The 22,339-nt window shown below is 40.5% G+C and overlaps 4 protein-coding genes across 6 annotated transcripts; 3 read left to right on the top strand and 1 right to left on the bottom strand.

Annotated features, from left to right (window-relative positions):
• Positions 1-821: 821 nt before the first annotated feature.
• On the bottom strand, positions 822-3,283 carry sdr42e1 (short chain dehydrogenase/reductase family 42E, member 1). 2 transcript variants are annotated; one of them, XM_044031124.1, is made up of 3 exons: positions 3,174-3,283; positions 2,664-2,736; positions 822-2,366 (listed from the first exon to the last, which is right to left on the bottom strand). In XM_044031124.1, exons 2-3 carry the CDS (start codon positions 2,723-2,725, stop codon positions 1,268-1,270), a joined length of 1,161 nt encoding a protein of 386 aa, XP_043887059.1. In that variant the 5' UTR covers positions 2,726-2,736; positions 3,174-3,283; the 3' UTR covers positions 822-1,267. The 2 variants fall into 2 exon arrangements, with proteins under 2 accessions (XP_043887059.1, XP_043887058.1); XM_044031123.1 differs by having other exon boundaries at positions 3,139-3,283.
• A 1,412-nt stretch (positions 3,284-4,695) lies between these two features.
• si:dkey-78a14.4 (arylamine N-acetyltransferase, pineal gland isozyme NAT-10) lies at positions 4,696-7,650 on the top strand. The gene is made up of 2 exons (XM_044031125.1): positions 4,696-4,824; positions 6,313-7,650. The coding sequence occupies exon 2, from the start codon at positions 6,320-6,322 to the stop codon at positions 7,187-7,189; it is 870 nt and encodes a 289-aa protein (XP_043887060.1). The 5' UTR covers positions 4,696-4,824; positions 6,313-6,319; the 3' UTR covers positions 7,190-7,650.
• Positions 7,651-8,952: 1,302 nt separating this feature from the next.
• On the top strand, positions 8,953-13,513 carry LOC122772329 (nuclear envelope phosphatase-regulatory subunit 1). The gene is made up of 6 exons (XM_044030287.1): positions 8,953-9,033; positions 10,647-10,718; positions 11,472-11,545; positions 11,954-12,063; positions 13,023-13,077; positions 13,158-13,513. Exons 1-6 carry the CDS (start codon positions 9,009-9,011, stop codon positions 13,197-13,199), a joined length of 378 nt encoding a protein of 125 aa, XP_043886222.1. The 5' UTR covers positions 8,953-9,008; the 3' UTR covers positions 13,200-13,513.
• On the top strand, positions 13,349-22,283 carry heatr3 (HEAT repeat containing 3). 2 transcript variants are annotated; one of them, XM_044030285.1, is made up of 15 exons: positions 13,349-13,407; positions 15,252-15,424; positions 15,720-15,807; positions 15,926-16,026; positions 16,276-16,385; positions 17,236-17,376; positions 17,562-17,860; positions 18,026-18,116; positions 18,213-18,367; positions 19,278-19,360; positions 19,466-19,602; positions 20,013-20,101; positions 21,132-21,275; positions 21,357-21,533; positions 21,736-22,283. In XM_044030285.1, the coding sequence occupies exons 2-15, from the start codon at positions 15,372-15,374 to the stop codon at positions 21,847-21,849; spliced, it is 1,782 nt and encodes a 593-aa protein (XP_043886220.1). In that variant the 5' UTR covers positions 13,349-13,407; positions 15,252-15,371; the 3' UTR covers positions 21,850-22,283. The 2 variants fall into 2 exon arrangements, with proteins under 2 accessions (XP_043886220.1, XP_043886219.1); XM_044030284.1 differs by lacking the exon at positions 13,349-13,407 and adding an exon at positions 13,579-13,910.
• Positions 22,284-22,339: the final 56 nt, after the last annotated feature.

Here is a 22,339-nt window from a genome sequence, read left to right on the forward strand (position 1 = left end):
CCGGCTCTGAAAAGAGAGGAGTTTAGAGAAGAGAAGGGGACGACTGCATTCATCCCGGGCAGGCACACTCAAATACCACACAAAGGACGCCTCACCTGGTCCGACTTCATACTCTACACCAGGAATATCCTACAAGGAATTGTTAATGTGGAAGCAGAACTATTTAAAACCCAAGTTTATCCACAAGTGGTCTGATCTCTGAAGATAAAAAATAATAAGATTATGATCACGTTAGAAAATGTCCAATTTTGATGGAATGTTATACTTTTATATATCAGTGACAACAGCTGATTTTATTAGATGCCTCAGCAATAGAGGTATCTAATGAACCAAGATTAAGCATTCAGAGAAGGCTGCTCAGTTTCCCACAGCGTCAACACACTCAAGTGTCACTCTTGGTTTAACTTGAGCTATGGCTCAAGAGGTTTTATTTGAAAGCAGTAAGGCTGAAATTGTAAATAAAGGAGCAACTTTCAAAAGTTTTTTATGTGTTTTGTTTGTTCAGATCCAGAAATTGGCCCAAATTTAAACCAAACATGGACTTCATTGAAAAAAAAAAAATCAAGATAACCCACCCAAATAAAATAATTTCTTCCTTGAGCCTACAAAAATGTAACCAAAATGAGTTTATAGACAAACTGACAACATACATGGCCAAAAACATACCCCCTTGGTGGGGGGAATAATAATTATGAGGTCGTATTAAGTGGAATAAAACCCGTAACCTGTAATTCAGGAAGACTCAACACCACCAAACTGTAAATACAGGTTACACAATCTTTATCAAATGTCAATAACACAAACATTCGAGCCAGCCAAACTTGTTTTACTTGTAATGTTTTATTGATTACAATTGAGAAAACAATGTGTTCTTATTACAAAACATTAAAAACAATTACACGTTAAGTCATCATCAACTTTGATCCAAGAGATTGTCTTTCATGAGGCAAGTGTTGTGGAAAACAGAAGGCATTGATAAGTACATATATGTCACTGGATGGGCTTATAAGTTGCTTATATCTGCAATCCTGCAGATACAATGACCAGACTTAATACATTTATTGTTCAAATATTGTGTATTAAGAGTATAACAGCCAAACTACCTCCTTGATGTTCTTTCTCTGAGACCTTGTGTGCCTTTTGGTCTGAATCACCGGTCAGTAATGACACTTTAACAAGACTGGCTCATAAATACTGCATTGTGGTTTTATACAGTGCGTCAGCTGAAAATATCAGAGTGATGGTTTCCTTGTAGAGTGTAACCTCATCAACTGCCAACAACGGGAAGAAAAGACAGAACCATGGCAACAAAGGCAGCAGCAAACAGGATGTTGAGGAGAAACTGACCAAGGAAGGAGTTGTGCGATTGCTTCCCATGGCCTCTGCATTTGAACCACTGCACGACCTCGTTCAGGTTGTACTCCTGGGGTTCATAACCCAGCTCCACCTTGGCTTTCCCCATGCTGAAGTAATGTGTCACACCCGTTTTATACACCTCTGTGCGTGTCAGCAGTGGCTGGAAATTATAGAAGGGCCCGACGAGGTGGTGAATCATTTCAGTGAGAAAGGCGAAAAAGTAAATGAGAGAGATTGGCAGACGTAGTTTGGGGAAGGGATAGCCCAAGCCCTCAATCAGAGGTCTGAAGAATTCAAAATTATTGACAGGCTTGCCGTCTGAGATGAAGTAGGCCTGGCCGGCAGAGCGGCGCTGCTTCTCCGGGGTCAGAGCCTCCGCAGCCAACTCGTGAGCCAACACAAGGTTGTCCACGTGGACAAACTCGACGAGACTGCTGGATTTGCCATAAACAAACCTAAAGATCCCCCTCTCTATGTACCCAACTATCCGGGGTAGGTGCCTCTGTTCTCCAGGCCCATAGATCCCTGCCGGACGCAGTGCACAGGTCCTCAGCACCTCGGAGCTGTCCTTCAGTGCTGTGTCATTTGCTTTGAGCACGGCCATCTCAGCCAGGGACTTTGTTCTGGAGTAGTGGTCAGGGTGGAGATGGAGAGGCAGATAAGGGAGGCTTTCGTCACCATTCTCTATCACTTGTCCTCCGAACACCACGTTGAAGGTGCTGGTGTAAACCAGTCTGGACACTCTGTTCTCAACGCAGGCCTTCAGGACGTGATGTGTGCCTTGAACATTCACCGCCTCTATCAGGTGCCTGTTCAGCTGCTCCCGGCCCGACATGCCATAGGAAGCTATGTGGAATACACAATCCACACCTGCCAAGGCTTTCTCAACCTGGTCATAGTCACATATGTCCCCTTGCACAAACACAATGTCATCTGGTACTTCTTGGAGTGGAGGGACTGTGTCGAACAGAATGACTCGGGCTCCTTTTTTATACAGGGAGCAGGCCAGGCTGCAGGGGAACACAGTTATTGATGAAGGAATTAAACCACTGGGGAAACGAGTCAACCATTTATCAAAATAACATTATAAATATGACAAATGCAGCTCTTCTTTCATGCCTACCACAAGCTCTGTGGTAGACAAATAGCTCATTTGACAGAGATTATGACGCAATACCGCCACCTTGTGTTGGTAAAGTAGAGTGGCAGCATCAGATGACTGACAGGCAGACGGGATCACTGTCTGAACTACATTAAGATTTATGTTCTTCCTTTCTTTTTGAGGTATAAAGCAAACTGGTTCTTACCGATGGCCAAAATATCCACTCCCTCCAGTGATCAGAAACGTTTCTCTGGGTTTGTTTTCCATAGCAGGATAATCTGTGGGATTATGAAATAACAGTTACCTCAACAGATGTGTTTGAAAATACAGCAGCAGCAATGGAAATGTGAAAACTCCTTCAGAAGCAAAGCAAATTAGAATAATAGAAATGTGACACAACATAGGTGAGTTCACCAACAGTAGGATTCCGCTGTTAAATGTGTTTAAATTAATCAGATTAAGGCATTAGTTCTTATGTGCAAAAATGCATCTTGGCTGTGCACTCAGCTTTCATACCTCACCTATACTTTCCCTCTTAACATGTATGAAACGCGCCACGTTCTAAAAAAACATGCAACGTAGTGGAGTGGCGTGTTCTGACACGCGTGGACGGCGTTTAAGACGAATAATGCAAAGTCTGTGAGTCTAAATAATCGTATACATTCACAATGGGTACCGACCTCAACATACGATGTGTATAAAGTGAGTAAAATACCCTCAGGTTGTCCAAAATGTACAGAGGTAGTGATAAGACAACGACACAAGTATGAACTTCCTCAGTCCGGTGCGGTACGTGCTTTTCGTTACGCAATTTACGCAAACCGAGTAAGGCATTTCTTCTTCTTCTGATATAGGGTTTCGGCAGGCTGTACGTAAGATAGAGTAATGCTGCCCTCCGCAGGTGAGGGTAGACATTACCCTATATTCTAATATACACTCTAGACTAGATCTAGTATGTAAATATCTGATAGCTGCTCTCCCAACAGATCCAATGTTCTGCTTTGAACCAAAAATGGATTTAAAGGAAAGAAAAAACAGAAAGTCCAAGATCTGAAAGGTCCTTGAACAACTGTTGCCTTTCACTTTTATATTGGTTATATGAGGGGGAAACAAATGTCTACACTGCTTTATTTTTGCACACAAACATGGTGACAGTGAAGTCAACCTCTGCATTAAACCCATTTTACACCAGTAGAGAATGCACACAAAGAGCAGTGGTGCCTAGCTCAGAGAACCCCTGGTCTTTCCCAGGATTTGAACCCACAACCTTCCAGTTACAAGCACAAATTCCTTTCCTCTTGGCCACATGCTGTCCGTCCGCTGATCACATGCCTCCACAAAACCACATTCACATGTACTTTGTTAGTGTACTTAAGTACAAAATTCACATATCTGTACATTACTTTGTTATATATGCTTCTAGCAACTTGTACTTTTACTCCACTACATTTGCCCTAACTATCTTTATTACTCGTTACTACCAAATTAAATCAGAAGAGTTGAACTGCTTTACACTATAGTTTTCCATTCACTCATCTTTCATATTCATTCACATGCTACAATATGGGGTTAAGTGTCTTGCTCGAGGACACATATAGACTAGGAGGGCCACGAATTGAATCCCTTTATATCTACTAAGTAATTGCAGTAATTACTTACTGTAATTTTTGTAAGTAGTAAATGTACAACAAGTACAGTAAATGTCATATACTTTAAGACTTTAACATAAGTAACAAATTGACTTCAACTTCTACCAAAGTCATTTTCTGTTAAGATACTTGTACTTTTACTTAAGTATCTCATTTAGGTACTTTATACAAGACTGCATGGTCCATCTGGATGTTTCCAACAGGCTGCGAGACCACAGTGTCCCAGTCTCCGTCTAGTTGGGACAGCATCATGTTTTCACCCAGATTTAATAGTTAACCTTTTACTTGATGAAATAAAACCTGCCCTTCTGCTCCTCAGTCCACTCTTCCAGCCACTCATGTTCCACTTTTTCCTCAATGGGACACTCATTGTCCAGGAACTCCACGCAAAAGTAGGTCAAGTAAGTCTGACAACTAAGAAAAGCAACGTTACTTTCAACGTTTGAACTAAAAAATCGCCCTCAGTGTATTCATAATTTCAGTACATTGGTAACTTTTCTACTTAAGTGCACCATGTATTATGGACCGTGTCTTCTTCTTCTCTCGTTCGCATAGGAAAGACACGCCCCCTAAGGCGCGACGTCTCCACCTACTTCCCCCCTGATTTCGCAGTTCACTTTTTTCTTGTTTGCCTTATTTCACATTTCAGTTTTTCTCTCTCTGACACTTGGCCGAGCCGTGGAGACAGAAGGAAGACCGTCGTGTCATTGTTCTGAGGTAAAAGGTTTCTACTCTTGACATTAACCAGAGTCAGTCTACTCACAGGGAGAGTCCAACTCAACTCAAATGTTACATAATTATGGACTAGATTTAAAAACAACCGAAGTTGACCAAATTAAGTGCTGTGCAGAATGACGTCAATAAAAATCTGTGAAATAGATGCACATGAAAAAACAGAATATTATAGCGATACGGTGCATCATACAAGCAGATAAAAACAAACATAACTTCAACCTGAATTCAACACCAAGGTTTTTTTTGTTTTAGTTTTAGTTTTTTAAACCCTACCTTATTCCTACCTATATTCCTATGTGGTTCATATGTACAATTGTCTTTAAAAAGTAAGACATAAGCTTACATTGTTACCTAAAGGGGACTCTAGCAACTGCAAAGCTTCAACCCAGTTGAAATACAAACATTCAAACCTCTGGACAAGGTTCTCAGAACGTTCTCTTTTAGTTGTAAACCACGGGAGAACGTTTCAGTTTTTGGTTCCCTCAACGTTTAGGCAACGTGTTAGGCTTCTGCAGAACTCTGAGGAAACGTTCTCTAAATGTTAGTCTTTGGTTTGGTTCTAACTAAGCTGTGGAGAAACATGAACTAACGTTCTTTGAATGTTTTGAGTTAGTCTGCAAAGATCTCAAGTGTCTGGGAACAAAGGATTTCCCTCTCATATGGAAACATGGAAAGGTTATTGCTTTGTTTACACAATTAAACATATGCACCTTAGAAAACGGGCCTCGGTGATGGGTGCAGCTATGAATAAAAGGCACATATACATAAAATATTCATGAATAATCACTCTTTGAGATTTTTTGGTTTGTTGCCCTACAGGTAACTTTACTTGTTCCAGAAATGCCATCAAGCCTTTACGCCGAGAATGTAGTGTGTCTTGCAAATGCCCTACATTCGACACACCCTTAAGCTTTAAATTAAATGTTGCAGTTGGCTAATGGGAAATTAAAGTCCCTCTTTAAACAGAAAATAAATACATTTTATTGTGCTGCCCTATCAGATAATTAAGTACTTGACCAAAAACTCAACTCAACTCAAATGGGTTTATAGGGCACATTTAAAAACCAAAGTGCTATACAGAATGACATCGATAAAAAAATAAAAAGCATAAAAACATAAAACTTTTAAAAACGCTTAACAAAGCATAACATTTTTATAATTACTTCCAGCAACAATTATATTTGAGCTAAATGTAAGTGAATGAACCTATTGTTCATGCAATGCAATGTTTTACATTAAAAGTGAGGATGGTGATGATAATGATGATGATGGTGGATTTAACAATTCACAAGTTTAATGAACTAATAATGAAGTGTGTGTGTGTCACGACACTTTCACTACATGCCTTAGCTGTACTTGGGGAAAGCAGATTGAGAAGCAACAGTACTCTAAAAATCAAGTCCTTGTTTCGTGTCCTTGAGTGTTGTTTATTAGAATGTGACATTTCATGTAACGTTCTGTATTTTCCAGGAAAAAAATGGACTTGGAGGGGTACTTTGCAAGGATTGGTTTCATTGGCTCGTATGAAGAACTTGATCTTGCAACACTGAAGCAGATCCACAAGCAGCATGTCATGTCAATTCCATTTGAAAACCTCAGCATTCACAGTGGTGAGAGAAACATCATAGACCTAGAGGTCATTTATAATAAGATAGTGGTAAGCAATCGTGGAGGTTATTGCCTTGAAAACAACCTTTTGTTTGGCTGGGTGCTGAGAGAAATGGGCTACAACACAACAACGCTGAGCTCCAGAGTTTTCAACAGCGCCCTCAATGACTTTAACGTGCGTGAAAGCCATCTCATCAACAAGATTGTCATTGATGGAAAATCTTACATAGCAGATGTCAGCTTTGGGGTGTCTTCCCAAATACTGGAGCCTCTGGAGCTCATCTCTGGAGAGGAGCAACACGGGCCAACAGGGATCTTTCGTCTCATTGATGAGGAGGGTGTCTGGGTACTGGAGAAGACCTGTAGAAAGAAGGTTGTTCGTCCAGAGTTTGCTGAATCAACCTTGATCGACAGGAAGCAAACAAAGCAGATCTATTGCTTCGACTTGACACCTCGAGAGGCAGATTATTTCTTTGAGATAAACGACATACTTCAGACAGATCCTGATTCACTGTTCACCAATAAGTCCATCTGCTCTTTGCAAACACCCACAGGATTCAGAGCCCTAATAGGCCTCACCTACAGCGAGGTCACTTTCAAACCTGAGGAAGGGGTTGATGACGTGGACATGAGGGACATAGCAGAAGATGAGATAGAGAAAATTCTGAAGGAAAAGTTCAATGTGAAGTTGAAGAACAAACTGAAACCTGTAAGCAATACAGTGAACTACACACTCTGAAAAACAACAACATAGGGATAAGGATTCCATTTTATAAAAAGTGATATTGAAAGCTGCATTGCCATTTAACACTATGAGATTGTGATGCAAAACTCCAGTGGTGCTTAAAAACAGTTACACATACAAAAAAAACCACACAATAAATAAACAGACATGTCAGAAAGGTAAAACATTCAATACACAACAAAAACATGACTCCTTTTGATTCAAACCTATCTTTGTGAAGATATTTGGACTCAGTGAGGGCATTTTTGGCTGCACTTGATTTTTAAACATGTAGCAACCTTTAATCATTAAAATGTGAAGTGACACATTTCCCTGTGGAGTGTCAAAGTCTGAAAAGAATTATTACAGGCACTAAAGGTATGTCAGTTGTTGAGAGTACATTTTGACACTTTTATCCGCATTTAACCTCTGTAACCTCTGCGATTTGCTGAATAAATCTTTCATCTGATCTAGCATGATGGTGTGTGAGTTCTTTTTTTTTTATCATGAGAAATCCTTTTCCAGGCACAGTCCACTTTCCTAATTCATTTCCATATATCATAATTATCAATAAACAAAACAAAACAATCATGCTGAATTAATATAACCATATCAACAACTCAAGTAAATGTGTGAATGCCAGAACCGGAGCAAAGTAAATGTAAGCCATGAATATTTAATATGACTTGGGTTTTATTTGTACTGTATGCTTTGTTGCTGATTATGATGATTTCTATTCCTAGTGTTATATGACATATAACACTACAATACATTTGCTAATTAGCTCTTAACATTGTTCAATATCTGGTGTGCTATCTATGAACATTTTGCAACATCATAGAAAATAAACAGATCCAAACTCGACTAAGGCAGAAAAAACATCAATAACAACTCCAATGATCTGTGTCTGAAAAGAATATGTAGGAGGTCCGACTCCTACCCCCTCTTTATATTATGTTTTAAACTTGACTAATTTTCAAGCTTTCTGCTTTGGTTACAATATTCATATTCATAGTATTCAAGCAAATCAGAAAATAAAACAATTATAAAGGAGATTCAAAGTGCTCTATCATATGATATGGTATCTGTTTTATATGTTGTTTTTGGGCACTCATTTGAATCTATTCAGGGAAATGTGAACATGTTTTCAATTGATTGTTGAAATGATTACATAAATTTGATTGCTTTGCCTGTAATTTAATAATATTTTATGTTAGTTCTCACTCATTATGTGTGTCAAAAAGCCTCTGTCTCTTAGGTCATGTTGTTTTTCCCTCAGTTAAAGCAACGGTTGGGTGCTGTTAGGTTGGTTTTAAAATTTGTACTGTATTTGGGCAGCTTTGACATCAACCTGATTTTCAGACTTGAGTACATAGCTTAGTTGCTTAATGTACAATGATGTAATTTTTATGGCTAAAGATTGTATTTGTTTTGAAAGCTTCCCCACATTTCCACAGATTATGTGCGATATAAAAGTATGAAGTAAGACAAGATGAATAAATGTTTCTTTCTTTTTTAGTGATTTAGGTGGTTTTCAAAAGGAATTAAACCTATTATAATTGTTTTGTTATGGAAACTGTAAGTTGAAGGATACTGTAGGGACAATGGAGAATTCTGATTGAGTTCATGTAAGTTTGGTTGACTTCACGCTGTCCTTTAAGAAACAGTCCGGCGTCTGCTAATTAGCCAATGGGAAGCAGGGCTTCGGCTTTTTGTTCAGCCCATTTCTCATGTTAGGTCCAATCACGTTAGAGCATCTTTCACTGTGCCATAGAGGATTGGTTTGAACGGCCTGTCCATCAGTGCAGAGGAAGTAGTGGAACAGCCAGACAACATGAATTCTCTGGAACAAGCCGAAGGTAACTAACACTGACTACTAACTAGTTACATTAACGCATTTTAAATGTCCGGTGTTGTTTATAACTACATGGCTGCAATTAGCAAAAACACCTTACAATATACACATAAAGTGGGATTTCAAAGTTATACGCAACGTTGTCATAGGTGGTTAGTCTGCTCTCGATACATTAGCATGCTGGCTAGCTTATATGAATCGTTAGCAAACGTTTTGGTCATGTTTGGACACGTTCATGATTGACCGTAGTGATGGTCAGACGAAGCTTCATGGAGCTCTGAAGCGTTCCAGTCTAATGGTTCACAAAAAGGTTAATTTTACGAGGTTTCATATGCACGCAAACCCCCATGCTAGTCAAAGACTATTGGTAGTTTTATCATTTTCTAATACACTCAAGGTTGTCCTGCAACAGCGCAGCCACGGGCATGACTGTCAAGTCAAATATATGTATTCATCTTAATAAATGCATTTCATGTGTCATTCACATTATATAAGCAACAATTTATATTCGTGTTCAGTGTATTGTGTAGCGGTGGGAGTCACAGGGTACCTCAAGATACGATATATGGGATACATGGTCCACAATACCAATAATATCATGATACAACGATTCTGTGATAATGTATTGCAAAACAATCATATTGCCATACATCACTGTGGTGGAGATTTTGGATTTGTCAGGAGATGACCAATTATGAAGTCTCTGGAGTCTGTGATGACTGAAGTTGAAATACTTTATTGACAGTCACTCAGATCCAAGAAGAACAAAGACTATGTTCTCCTTGGATCTAAACAAGAACAATGAGATGTTAACAGCTAGGCATCTTCTTCAATTCTGCCAGCAATGTCCTGGGTCATAGAATACAACCCACACATCTTGAGACAGCTCCTCTTAGGATAAGATGTCGAGACGTCCCAAGGAAAGACAACATTGGGTTTCTTATCGTCCCCCTCTCTCTCTGCAGATTTACAAATAACAATGAATGAAACTCTTTATGAAAAGCAAGGTTACAGACCTTAAGTTAACTTACTAAGTTTTTAAGTAAGTTATGGCTGGTCAATAGTGGACACAGGATGTGAGTAATTAATCTTAAAGATAGCCGAAGATTAGTGTTTTCCCTTACAATCATGATATGTGTCTACTCAGTGGTTCTCTATTTTTTTCTGTCATTGCCCCCCCCCTCCCCCCCAGAGGAGGTGAGGTTTCAGGGGTGAGGTTGAGAAGTACTGATCTAACTGAAGAAAACAAACGTCTGAAAAGTTAACAGTGCAGGATTTCTCTATTTATTCACAACATAGAGAACAATGTTCATAAAGTCTAAGGGAGATCACTCGCCGTGAAAGACACAAGCGTCTTCACTAAACACTTCCAGGGTTTCTCAAAAGACACTCTGAATCATTGTGCAACCCATTACTAACTGACAGTAATCACTTAGTAACTAATTTGTGCTGAGCGTCAGAGCTGAGACAAACATCAGCCTACAACGTTATCACCAAATAATCTCATGAGTATGACGATTGTATCTCATACATTTTAGACGATGTTGCTCCATTATCTATTTTAAGATATAAAGTATAAAGTGTAGTGTACATTTAATCTGCCCATTTTTGTTTCAGACCTGAAGGCCTTTGAGAGAAGACTGACAGAGTATGTGTCCTGTTTGCAACCTGCAACAGGCAGGTGGAGAAGTAAGTAGTCATCCAGGTCATCGTTATCCAATACACAATGAGTCAGTCGCCACTGTCCAGTCAGGTCCTGTTCAGTCCACTCAGGAGTGTGAACTCCTTAGACCAGGAGTCGACTGTCTACTTGTGCAACCTGGGGCTCTACAACTACTGTAACAGACTGTCAGTGGCAGACTCTCTATCACACCTTTACAGTGAGCACTACCCACTTTTTTTTACAGAGGTTAAAATTTCTGGGTTTCTACCTACGCAGTTGCTACCTTTGCTACTCACTGTTTTGGATAATTGTTGGTGTTAACTTTTGAACCATGGCAGAGAACATGTGTATCTCCTGGTGTGGTTACGTCAAAATCTGTGTTATATGTATTTCTGTTACTTGATTTCAACAAGAGGTTTGGCGATCAAACTAGAGAAAGCGCTTTAAAGAGTACAAACCTCCTTCAAGGCTGCTAAATTTACCATAGTGTCATTACATCCCCCTATTCGACAAGATATAATCAAATTAAATAAGATCAAGTAACGTCTTACAGAAGTACAGACAAAAAAAGATTAAGATAATGAATACCAAATGTTCATTAGAATTAGAGTTTTGGAAGAAATAAAAAAAAAAGTACTTACAAGGTTTGTGTTTTTAAAGAATTCTAAATCTACAATTTAATTTTACACAAAAGTTGGTGCATGTGTAATTGCTGATAAACGGTTGCTATCAATGGTGTATGTGATTTCACAGTGTCTAAATTTTCTGTGATGTTTCAGTGATTCTAATAGTGGTGTCTGTCTGCACGGCTACTGGTGCTTGGAACTGGTTAATAGATCCTGACACACAAAAGGTATGTAAAGTGGAAAAGTGTCTCCTTAACAGACTGAATATACCTGTACATACTGTCACTATTGATCTACACAGCAGAGAGTAACGTCTGTTTTTACGAAGAAATGTCCTTGGAATTACAGCACAGAGACTTTGAATATTAGATGCTAGGTTTTGCCAAGTCCTTCCCAAGGTAGACTAACAACGTCGAAAATGAAAAGTGTAGAAGTGATCCTCCAAAAACATGTGTGCTCAGAGTCACCAATCACCAGTTTATCATCAGATTCAGCTGTTGATCATTTAATGTATTGCTGTAAGTACAGAGTGGTTGTTTTCTGTCTTAATATACTTAAATGTGAGTTCCATTGCTTACCGTAAATAAAATCCACAAACGGGAATGTATTTATATTGATGTCACTCTGTTCCTCAGGTCTCCTTCTTTTCGTCATTGTGGAATCATCCATTCTTCACGATCAGCTGCATCACTCTTATAGCTCTCTTCTTTGCCGGGATACACAAACGAGTTGTGGCACCGTCGATGTATCCTTTCTAATCCCATGTTGCACATGGGAAGTGAACTGTTTATGTCGAGACAAACTGATGCAATCGCAACTTTGCACTAGTAAAGCCAAACAGCTGCAAACCGGTTGTAGTATGACTGAGATCACAGAAAGTCTACAAAAACGTTCAGACGTGAATTGTACTGTACATTTTGAATGCATCTTAAAATGGACTGTTTTTAGCTTGTATTTTAGGAACACATTTCTGGAGTCCGAGTTTGTTGCTCTCCCTTGCATTTGACTCTCAAGACCAGTTATTTCAGAGCCAGACACCATGACTGCACACACTCTTAAGCCTTGTTTCCATCATGATACAGTTTGGTTTGCTACAGTACAGTATGGTATGGTTATCTATATTTGGTAGGCGGGGTGTGCACTTTGTCCGATGGCTGTGTCCGCAAGATGCATATCGTGACGTTGTATCTGTGCACAGGCAATGACATTGAACGTGACGTGATAGACTACAATGGAGGACATCCAGCAGTTAATTTTTTCCGCCCATTTTGTGGCTTTGTATGAGAATAGACTACAGATGTTAAAGAAACACCGGTCGCAAGGGAGTAGCACTTTTCTGTTGCCCAATCCAATGCAAAATTAATTTGGATGCCGTCTAATTAGATGCAGCCTCTATTTTCTCATCATTTGCATATGAACGTAATTACACCCTTTAAAATCAAAAGGGCTTTGCATCCCCTCATGGAGCTTTGGCCCCTCCCAATGGGGTTTAGGACTCCCCAGGTCGTGACCCTCTGCAGTAGATCATTCATTTTCTAAGAGGTTAAAAAAACAATGACTTGTGAATGTGTAATAGATTTGCAGGTTTAGGTTTTCAACACACCACACAATCATTATCAGCTGCTGAACCAAGAGTTTGGACAATGATTGTTGTTCATGTTTTAGCATTACTTGTTGCGATATCTTTGACCTTTGCCTCATCAGTATCGCTGCTCGCTGCCGGACAGTCCTAGCAGAGTACAACATGTCCTGTGATGATGTGAGTACTTTGTCATTTAATGCTGTTTATGCACTATTGACACAAATTGATTAAAATGTATATTTGGGTCTTTTTTACAGACGGGGAAACTTATTCTGAAACCCAGGCCGAACATCCAGTAGCCAGTGGCTTGTGTGGGCGGTTCAGACACTGTTCCTGGTCTTTGCCGATTGCTCGCTGACCTGCATCTACTTGGGCAGTCAGATGTTGTAGTCATGATGGGAATGCATTTGCAGGACTGAAGAAAATAAGTGATCAGGGTTTTAACAGTGTTGCCATGTTGACGTCACCATCGATGCTGCTGATTTACTCACATTTTATCCCGTCAGTGTGAGTTCAGATGTGTTGATTTCTGTTTATGAAGTTAAGCATGTATTTTATCTAAATGTTTCTATTTTTTAAAATTATTGACCTAATAAATTTTTCCAGGTGTGTACATGTCTCGGTTTATTTACATGTTAAGGCAAATGACTGTGGCTTTAAATTATAGTTTGTGCAGATTGTTGCGTTGAGGTTTTTGCGACAGCCGCTTTGCTTTCTGTTAGCAACGTCGTTTTACGGCAAGGAGCAATCTTCCACATGGCCTCGTCCAGTCAGGCTGTGGTCTGAGTGTTTAACGTTGTGTCACTAAATCTGAATGATCGCGAGAGATAAGTGGACGTTGCAATCATAGGTCACACCGAAATAAAGTTATGGGTAAAAGTAGAACCACTAAATTTAAACGTCCGAAGTTTGACGCGGTCGGTTTGACGGTGAACGCTATGAAAGAAGTGGACGATGTGGAGGAAGAACACGGGGATGACGACTCCCCTGCTGCGGAATTACTGGAGAAAGTTAGTAGGAACATTGTCAAGTGTCAAGTGAATGATTTACTGATGTATGTATGTGTGTGTCGTGCTTAATTCTACCTAAGATGGTCTTGAGTGGAGTGAGACATTAATTTAACTGTTGAGTGCGTGATTTCAATCATCAGCCTCCTCATACATGTATTAGTACATGATTTCAATTTGACAACAAGGCCTTCGTGAAGTGGCAGGGGATTGTTGCACAGACAACATGTTTACTTGCCAGAATATGAGACATGGTGCACAAATGACAGGCGATGGTGGTGTGGCACTAGGGGTGGGAATCGCCAGAGACACCAATGTCTTCGTGATTATTATCGCGATATTTAAGTCACAATACGATATTGTGATATAATGAGAATTTGCGACATCAAATATTGCTATATACTCGCACAACAGCTCTAGTGAGCACTTGGCACCATCTAGTGGACTGAAACGTCAATTGTTTTTATTGTAACATCAGTTTAAAAATTATATATTATAAATACATATTTTAATACAATGATTATATATAATAATAGTAAATACTTGGTATGGGGCGGGGGAGTCGTTACAGGGAAATATTGTGATATTTTGCGTGCTGATATCTAACTATTTAACTGATGTCACAGATAAACAAACATGTTGTGTATTAGCACAAAAATGGTGATGGTGCCAAGTGTCCACTCTCACTAGAGCTGGTGTGCGAGTATATCGCAATATTTGATTTCACAAATACTCGGTATATTGCAATATTGTGATAATATCGTATGGTGACTTAAACATGGGGAGAATACCGTGTTGGTGTCTCTTGTGATTCCCGCCCCTAATACTTGATGTTTGAAAAGCAATATAATATCACCACGCATATATAATATCCTGAATTTTTTGTATTATCGGTTATCAAAATAGTTGGCAATTAATTTAATATTAGAATAATACTAAATTACAAATTATGCACTGCAGCTTTAAGATGAACATTTAGTGAATGAGACGCAGCACAAGCAGCATGCATCCTTTCTACAATGGCTATAATTAAGTGACGGATACTTTAAACAATGAAGCTAAGAGCTGCAACCGAGCGTTCTGAAAGGGGCGGGTTTAGCAGGGTTATTGAACTGCTATGATGCTTCATCCTTATGGTATTTTGACCAAAGCATGTCACTGACATGTTCATTAGGACACCAGGGAACTATTTTAATGGGGGAAATAGGGTGTAATATGTCCACGTTAACTGACACTTGCATTACATCTAGGATGATGTTAACAAGTGCAGCAATGTCTTACACTTGCTGGGAGAGCTCCATCCATCAGCCCCCCAACATGCTACAATACTGTATTTCTCTACAGTTGCAGAGTCCGAGTGCAGACGTGCGAGAGTTTGCATGTGCCAGTATCTCAAGGGTGGTGCAGCAGAGCCAGACCATCCCTGGTTTCCTGCAGAGGGGCACAGTGAGGCGCCTGGGGCCCATGATGCTGGACGGCAGCTTGGCTGTCCGAGAAACGGCCACAGGAGCGCTCAGGTGAGTCAGTAGTGAGGCTGTTGCTGTTTTGAATTACAATTCTAAAATCATATATAAAAAAAAATATATACAACAACACATGATGTTTGTACTCGTGTCGTGTATTGATTACCTGGGTTTTACTGTTATTGTCTCATGATGTTCAGTTGTTTATATGTTTGCTCGTGTGAAAAAAGCAGATGACATTTGTGCATGTGTATTGCCTGTTAGGTGTTTTTAAATGTTTACCTCTTAAACACATTATCTCTGATAGCGAGTCTCCTCCGACTGAATGACGAGTATGTCTCCCTGACAGGAACCTGAGTACATGTGGTGGTCAGGAGGTGTGTGAGGACATGGTCAAAGACGACGTCATGACTCCTCTGACAGCGCTGCTTAGAGAGGTGAGAATTCACCACTGCACGTCCCTCACTCTATGTGTTTAGGCACTTGTGTGACCCTTTTAATTAAAATAAATAAATAAAATATACTTAATTCTTGACACTATTGTTTTCTCTTCAGTGCTGTGCTGGTTTTGAGAGTGCTGTTGTGCAGATGAAAGACCAGAAGAATCCAGTGGAGGAGGTAGCTAATGAAGCAGTGAACTTACTCTGGAATCTATGGTAAGACTCAAGCTTGTGTTTTGATGTTTTATTTCATTAGGTTTCTTTTTGCTGAGCGAGTACTTTACACCCATACCACTCACTAGTACGATGCTGTTGTGCCACTTTTCATAGCCAGTCCAGAAAACCACAAGTCCACCTTTTGTGTTTCGGTTCTTGCAAATGTTACCTTATAATAATTGACCCAAAGCTGCTTCAGCTTCATAGCTTTTCTTACATCCTCGTCATTTTCTGTATTTTCCTGTTCAGTGAAAGCAGCAGCCAGGCATTGTCCGTGTTCAACAAGGCGGGTCTTCTGGACCTGGTCGTCCAGTGTCTGGAGAGACATCCACACAATGTGGAACTGGCCATATCTGCCGGTAAGATAAATTAAAGTCGTTTTCACACCTGATAGTCCGCCAGACTTGGTACGATTCGGGACTCGGTTCAATTGGGGATGGAAGCATTCAGTCGGTCTGAGTTTGCTTTCATACTTTTACACTTAAGTACGAACCTTTTGAATAACGTATTCCCCTCCTCGCTTGATTGGCACTGCTGTTTGGACCTGTTACCATAAAATAGTTTGCCTTCAAACAGTTTTGATATTTAGATGTTTCTGCTAAACTCAAAACACTTTGCATGACCAAAATAAACTACTGCTTCAGTCTCTTTATGGCTTGGTTTTTAATGCATTCTACATATGTGGTGAGAGACTTTACACATTCCATTGTTCATACTTGCATGCTCCAGTACAGTACTGCCAATTTCTAACCTGGAAATCTGTATTTTCTGGTTGTATTGCATATTGTTTTGTTCTTTGAGCATATGAATAATACATTTGCGGGCACTGGTGGACCTGCACGTCTAAAATCTAGCAGGTTTACAAAGTTACTGTCTTCTCCGTTGAATCTTTTGTCCAAAACAAGAGTGCACTGCCAACAAGGGCTAGGGTTGAGGATGTCTGACTATCAGTTTGAAGATTTGAAGAAGGTTCTTTTTGTAAACAGTCCCACCTGTGTGTATTTTGCTTATTAAATATTGTTAATTTCAATCATGTATCCATTGCTGAAATGAAAGCTGTATCGACTGATTCAGAAGATATTAACATCCAAATTGCAGGAAAAATGTGTGCAAATGCCTTTAAAGGTTGTGATACACATAGCAGACAGCTTTGTAATGGTAACAAAAACACTATGGAAAATAGTCAAAATAGTCTTTGTCTTCCGCCAGGCCACTGTTTGCACACTGTGACTGAGGACAACCCAGAGCTGCTGTGCAGCATCAACAGCACTGTGCTCGGCGCCCTGGAGACCCTGCTGCTGTCATCTCAACCCAGCATGGCACACACTCTGCTCAGGACTCTGGCTGCAGGTACAATTTGTCTCCTTGTCGTCTCTTTGTTTTAAATTGTTCAAAAGTGTAACATTTAATGTGAGTCATGTTTGGACAGAAATTGTATACAAGTGTGAAGAACCAACACCGCAGTTGATAAATTGAGTGTGATGTTTATTAATACACAAAAATAAAATCATACCTCGGCCTGTTGCGTCACTCAGGGACCCTGTGGAACTTGAAGGGTAATCTGCCTGCTGCTCGTCAGGCCCAGGCTCTTAACGCTGTGGTGGCCACCTTGTCCCAATGCCTGGGTCTTGACACCTGCACGCTCATCCTTGAACTGAGGCAAGCGGAAGAGGTTCGTCACACAAACGAGCCGGCTACGGCAGACAGGGATGAACAAGCTACTGGGGAACTCGCTGTGGAGGAGATGAACGAGGAGGAAGAGGAGGAGGAGGCACCTCAACAGAGGAATGGGAAAGCAGGAAAGGGTGATAAAGATTTCTCCGACCTCCTGCCTGTAAGTGGTACTGATAGTTCTCTGCTGTACGTGCATTGCTGGTCCTTGTTGTGCGTACAGTGAGCGTGTACACTAAACCTAGTGCTGTAAAGTCTCCTTTTCGTCTTTAAAATGTCTTAAAAGAAAAGAAATTGACTCGCATTGCTTCTTGTTTTTTTTGTCCAGAGGTGCAGGGAGGAGCTGAGGGAGGCTACGGCCTTGTTGACAGCCCAGCAGACGTCCTTAGAGATCATCGTCAACATGTGCTGCTCTGACGGTGAGTGTTGTGGACGCGTACAGCAGCACTGGCCCCAGGGCTACTGCCTATGTGTTTATCAGAAATGAATCTCATCATTTCTTTGTGCCTGTTAAGACCCATCTGATGACGAGTGGGAGGAGGAGTCGAGCAGCGACGAAAGCGACGTGTGTCCAGACGGTCTTCATGACGGAGAGTCCAGTCTAATGTCTCCACTGTGTTTGTCAGCGGAGGTTCACGGTGCACTAATCAACCACAGCGTCCCTGAAAAGGTAAACACCCCACGACAGACACCCTCACACCACAGTATCAGACTCAATACAAACATGTGTAATTTGACTGTACAATTAAAATAGAATTGTGATCATTCATTCAGAGTGGGGAAAGATTTAGACATCATTTTTTTTCCCCCCAGAGTTGTGATATTTCTGCCAACTTGATGAACAGAAACAGCTTAAAGTAGCAGTTGCCAATTTACCAAAGTTGTGTGATCTGCAATCCATGGTTTTAAAGACATTTGTCATTTGACAAGTGTCCTGTTTTAAGAGGCTCGGTTCTATTTTTGCCCAGGATTTTATTTTATTTATTTACAGCACTAGCTACGTGAACACTCAAAAATGGTGGAAAAAAAAGAAATGAAAACTAAATGAAAAACACTATATTTTCTACTTGGCCTGATTTGTGTTTATCAGTTGACACAAAAACATGTACCACTGCCCCATTTAAGTTCTATAAATGTCAGACTATCTGATTGATATGATCTGATTTTGCAGCCTGGTTTAGCCCAACACAAGGTCCACTACCAGTCCCAGACCTCTTAGTTACACACCTGTACAGTTCAGGTAAGACGAGGCAATTTATATGTGTAGTACATTTCAGGTAGTGAGGCAATCCAAAGTGCAAAAAATGATGAATGAAAAAAGTTTTAAACTGAGCAGCGATAATGCAGCTGAAAAGGTCTCAACCCATACAAGGACAGTTGAGGCAGTTAAATTGTTTATAAAATGTTCCACACAAAAAAATAAATAAATAAGTATAACTCATAAAATGTATTCACATTAAAATACATTCACCGTTCTCTGGGGATCAAAGTTTCAAGACCCGATTTAAAAAGATTGAGAGGTAGAAGCAGACCTTTCATTCTACGACATATACCGTATATTTGTTCTCTCTTGATTTCAGATCCTCAAAAAAACAGAGTTCCCCACAAAGGAGGCCACAGATGTGTGCCATCAGAGTGCGTCTTGGAGAGGCCTGATAAAAAAGTAATCTAAATAGTCGTCCTCGGCTTCACTCTCTGACAATGATAATGATAATGTGTTCAAGAGTCTCCGCGTTGTCCACTGAGCATACAAACTGTGTTGCTGTAGGATGCGGCGCGTACAGTCCCGGGCTCTGACATGCCTCCACAGCCTCCTCTCCACCATGGACGCGGAGTCTCTGGGAGGACCAGCAGCCCTGCAGGGAGCGGCACAGCACCTGTCCACCTTGGTTTTTGGAGCAGCAGGTCAGCTCACTTTTCCGCTATTCAGTACCAGCACGGCTCAGGCTCGGCTCGACTCAGTTTGGCATCATATACGTCGTTTTCCATTACTATAGCACCTCCTCAACGTGGACAGGGTCGTCGTAGCACGGCTGCTCGAAACCGCCATGGCGTTGTTTTATACGCGACACAAACGCATAAACTAGTTGTTTTCAGTGTACTGACTCATGGTACTGAAACATTTTAGTATCGGCTCAGTCCGCTGGGAACTTCACCCGAGCAGGTACTAGAGTCGAGCTGAGCGGACACAGAAATGGTCAGAGGAGTGACGGCCATGGTTGCATTTGTAGACAGATCACTTGCAGCAGCACAGAGTGTACACTATTGCATCATCTAAATCATTGGCTCACATTTTTGTTTTGTTTTTTTCTCAGAGATATCCAAAGACGAGGAGTTCCTTGAGGCCGTCATCAGTGCCATGCGATCTCTTTTACAGATGATTGTCTCTAAAAATATCCCCCAGGTACAAAACACACTTTCATTTGCATTTAGGGGAGAATTCACACGATTACACCACTGGGTTTGTATTGCACTCAAAGTTGTGTATCTGTCAAGAAAGAGATTTTAAAAGGGTATGATTAATAGTGATATGTAATCTAAAATGCTGGCTCTTACAGTACTGTGCAAATGTCTCCACCAAGTTTTTTGTTTTTACATCTGTCCACTTCTGTGACCATTGGTGTTTGGATTGGAATAATGTCACTGATATGTTAACAAACTCCTACAAACACGTGTATGTGATACTCAAGCATGTCATGAATAATCCTGGTGTAATGGACCTTTTTCACAGCAGATATTTGTCAACACAAAATGGAAGGATAACCACGTTTCATCTATAATATTAATTAAGTTTCCACTCCAGGTGTAACGGAGCGCAGAGGGTTGTGTTATTGTTCACGGTAGATCACACTGAATTCTAGCTGCTGACCAGGAAGCATGTTCACACCTTTCGAAACAGCTACAGGTTGTGAAAATGGAAAAGCACATGTTGCACAGGGTTGCCTTTTTTGTCATTTTCCATATACATTCACTCTTATGTAAATGAATGTAGGTTACAATAAGGTGGAGGTAAATGTCTGTCTTCATTAGACGCACATAGTGTGCACACACACACACACACTCATTAAATGGTGACATTTCTTTGCTGGTTAGATCAACACAGAACACACATTAAACATAATTAATGGCAAGGCAGACTTTATTCAATGATTAATAACTAACTCTGTTGAAATTGTGAAACTATTGTACTATATAATGAACGCTGCTATACTTTTACTGTGGTCGTGCGGCGAGAGTAATGGATAATAAACGGGGAGGGAGGGTGATGGGGTGAGTGTGATTTCATGTGAGCAGCTCGCCCCACGTGCTGTTTTTGTGACCCTTTTATTTCTCCTTGAACGTCTTATATATGTCTTTGTACCACACCATTTTCTGCATCTCATGCTTTGTATTCATATCAAAAAAAATATCTGTGTTGTGTTGTGTTTCTTTAGTGTATGACCCCCCAGCAGCTGATGAGCCTGAGCGAAGCGGCCACCCGCTGTGACGTCGTCAGCGTGAGGGTCAACGCGGTCGCCATCCTGGGCATCACGGGCAGCACTTTAGCCAAAGAGAAAGGCACTGCTGAAACTCTTCAGGTATAATCCTGTCTCTGTTTTTCTTTTATGGGGGAGTATTTATTTTTTTCCTTCCTCTCACGCACTCCGCTCCCGCCGCAGATGATTGGAAACGCCTTACTTCAAGTTGCCACGAGGGACACCGACCTCGTTGTGAACGGAGAAGCCCTCGACGCCCTGTTTGATGTTTTTGCCGATGGCGATGAGGCGGAGACGGCCGCTGCAAACATTCAGTTACTACCTGCACTTAAAGCACTTCAACCTGTCTTTAAGGCCAAGGTACCAGTGATTCATTTCTTCTTACTGAACACCGTGTTTCCAGGCTGCTCAAATGTTTTATGAACATAACCTCTTCTGCACGGTTGTTTTTCTGCTTTATAGCTCCTTACAACTTTCTTTCATGTTTTGTTTCCATCCGTTCATGGATCATTTTCCACGTGTTTAATCATTAAACTAAAACGTGCTCTTGTTTTCCTCCTAGATCCGCAAAGAGGGCAGAGGAAAGTACAGCCCTCAGCAGCTGTGCGTGTTGGACAACATCAAAGTCAACCTGAGGAGATTCATTGGTTATCTGGAGAAGGTGGTGAAAAAATGAGAGCTTTTCATCGATGCATTACTTCCCATGCATTGCTTGGATGCATACAGTACTTCATGCTAGCACAAGCATTGAAACAGAAGATGGTTGTGAACCTGAATGGTATTTATTTTCTTTCTAGTAAACCAAATGCCAAATCTTGGTTTCAGTGTTTATATTCTCTAAATAACGATTTACTTTTGTGAAAAAACAGAAGACTGAATGATGAGTTCTCAGTCACTTTTGAATAGAGGAGATGTGGGGAGCTGAGCTGATGGCATGTTTTGACATTGGTATCCTTATTTTAGCCCCATATTTCTTCTGTGGGATTAACATGTGATGTTTTGCATTTACAGCAGAACGGAGTGTTATTGGTATCAGCTTAACGACTATATGTAAAGAGTTTGCTTCATGGAATCATTGTTTTGTTGAATAAATAAATAGTTTAAACACAATACCTGTCAGTATTCAATCAGACAGTTTAGCCTCTGTGTCACACTAGCTGTGTCTC

Source organism: Solea senegalensis, linkage group LG7 (genome assembly GCF_019176455.1).
Source record: "Solea senegalensis isolate Sse05_10M linkage group LG7, IFAPA_SoseM_1, whole genome shotgun sequence".
In the NCBI taxonomy this organism is placed as follows: domain Eukaryota; kingdom Metazoa; phylum Chordata; class Actinopteri; order Pleuronectiformes; family Soleidae; genus Solea; species Solea senegalensis.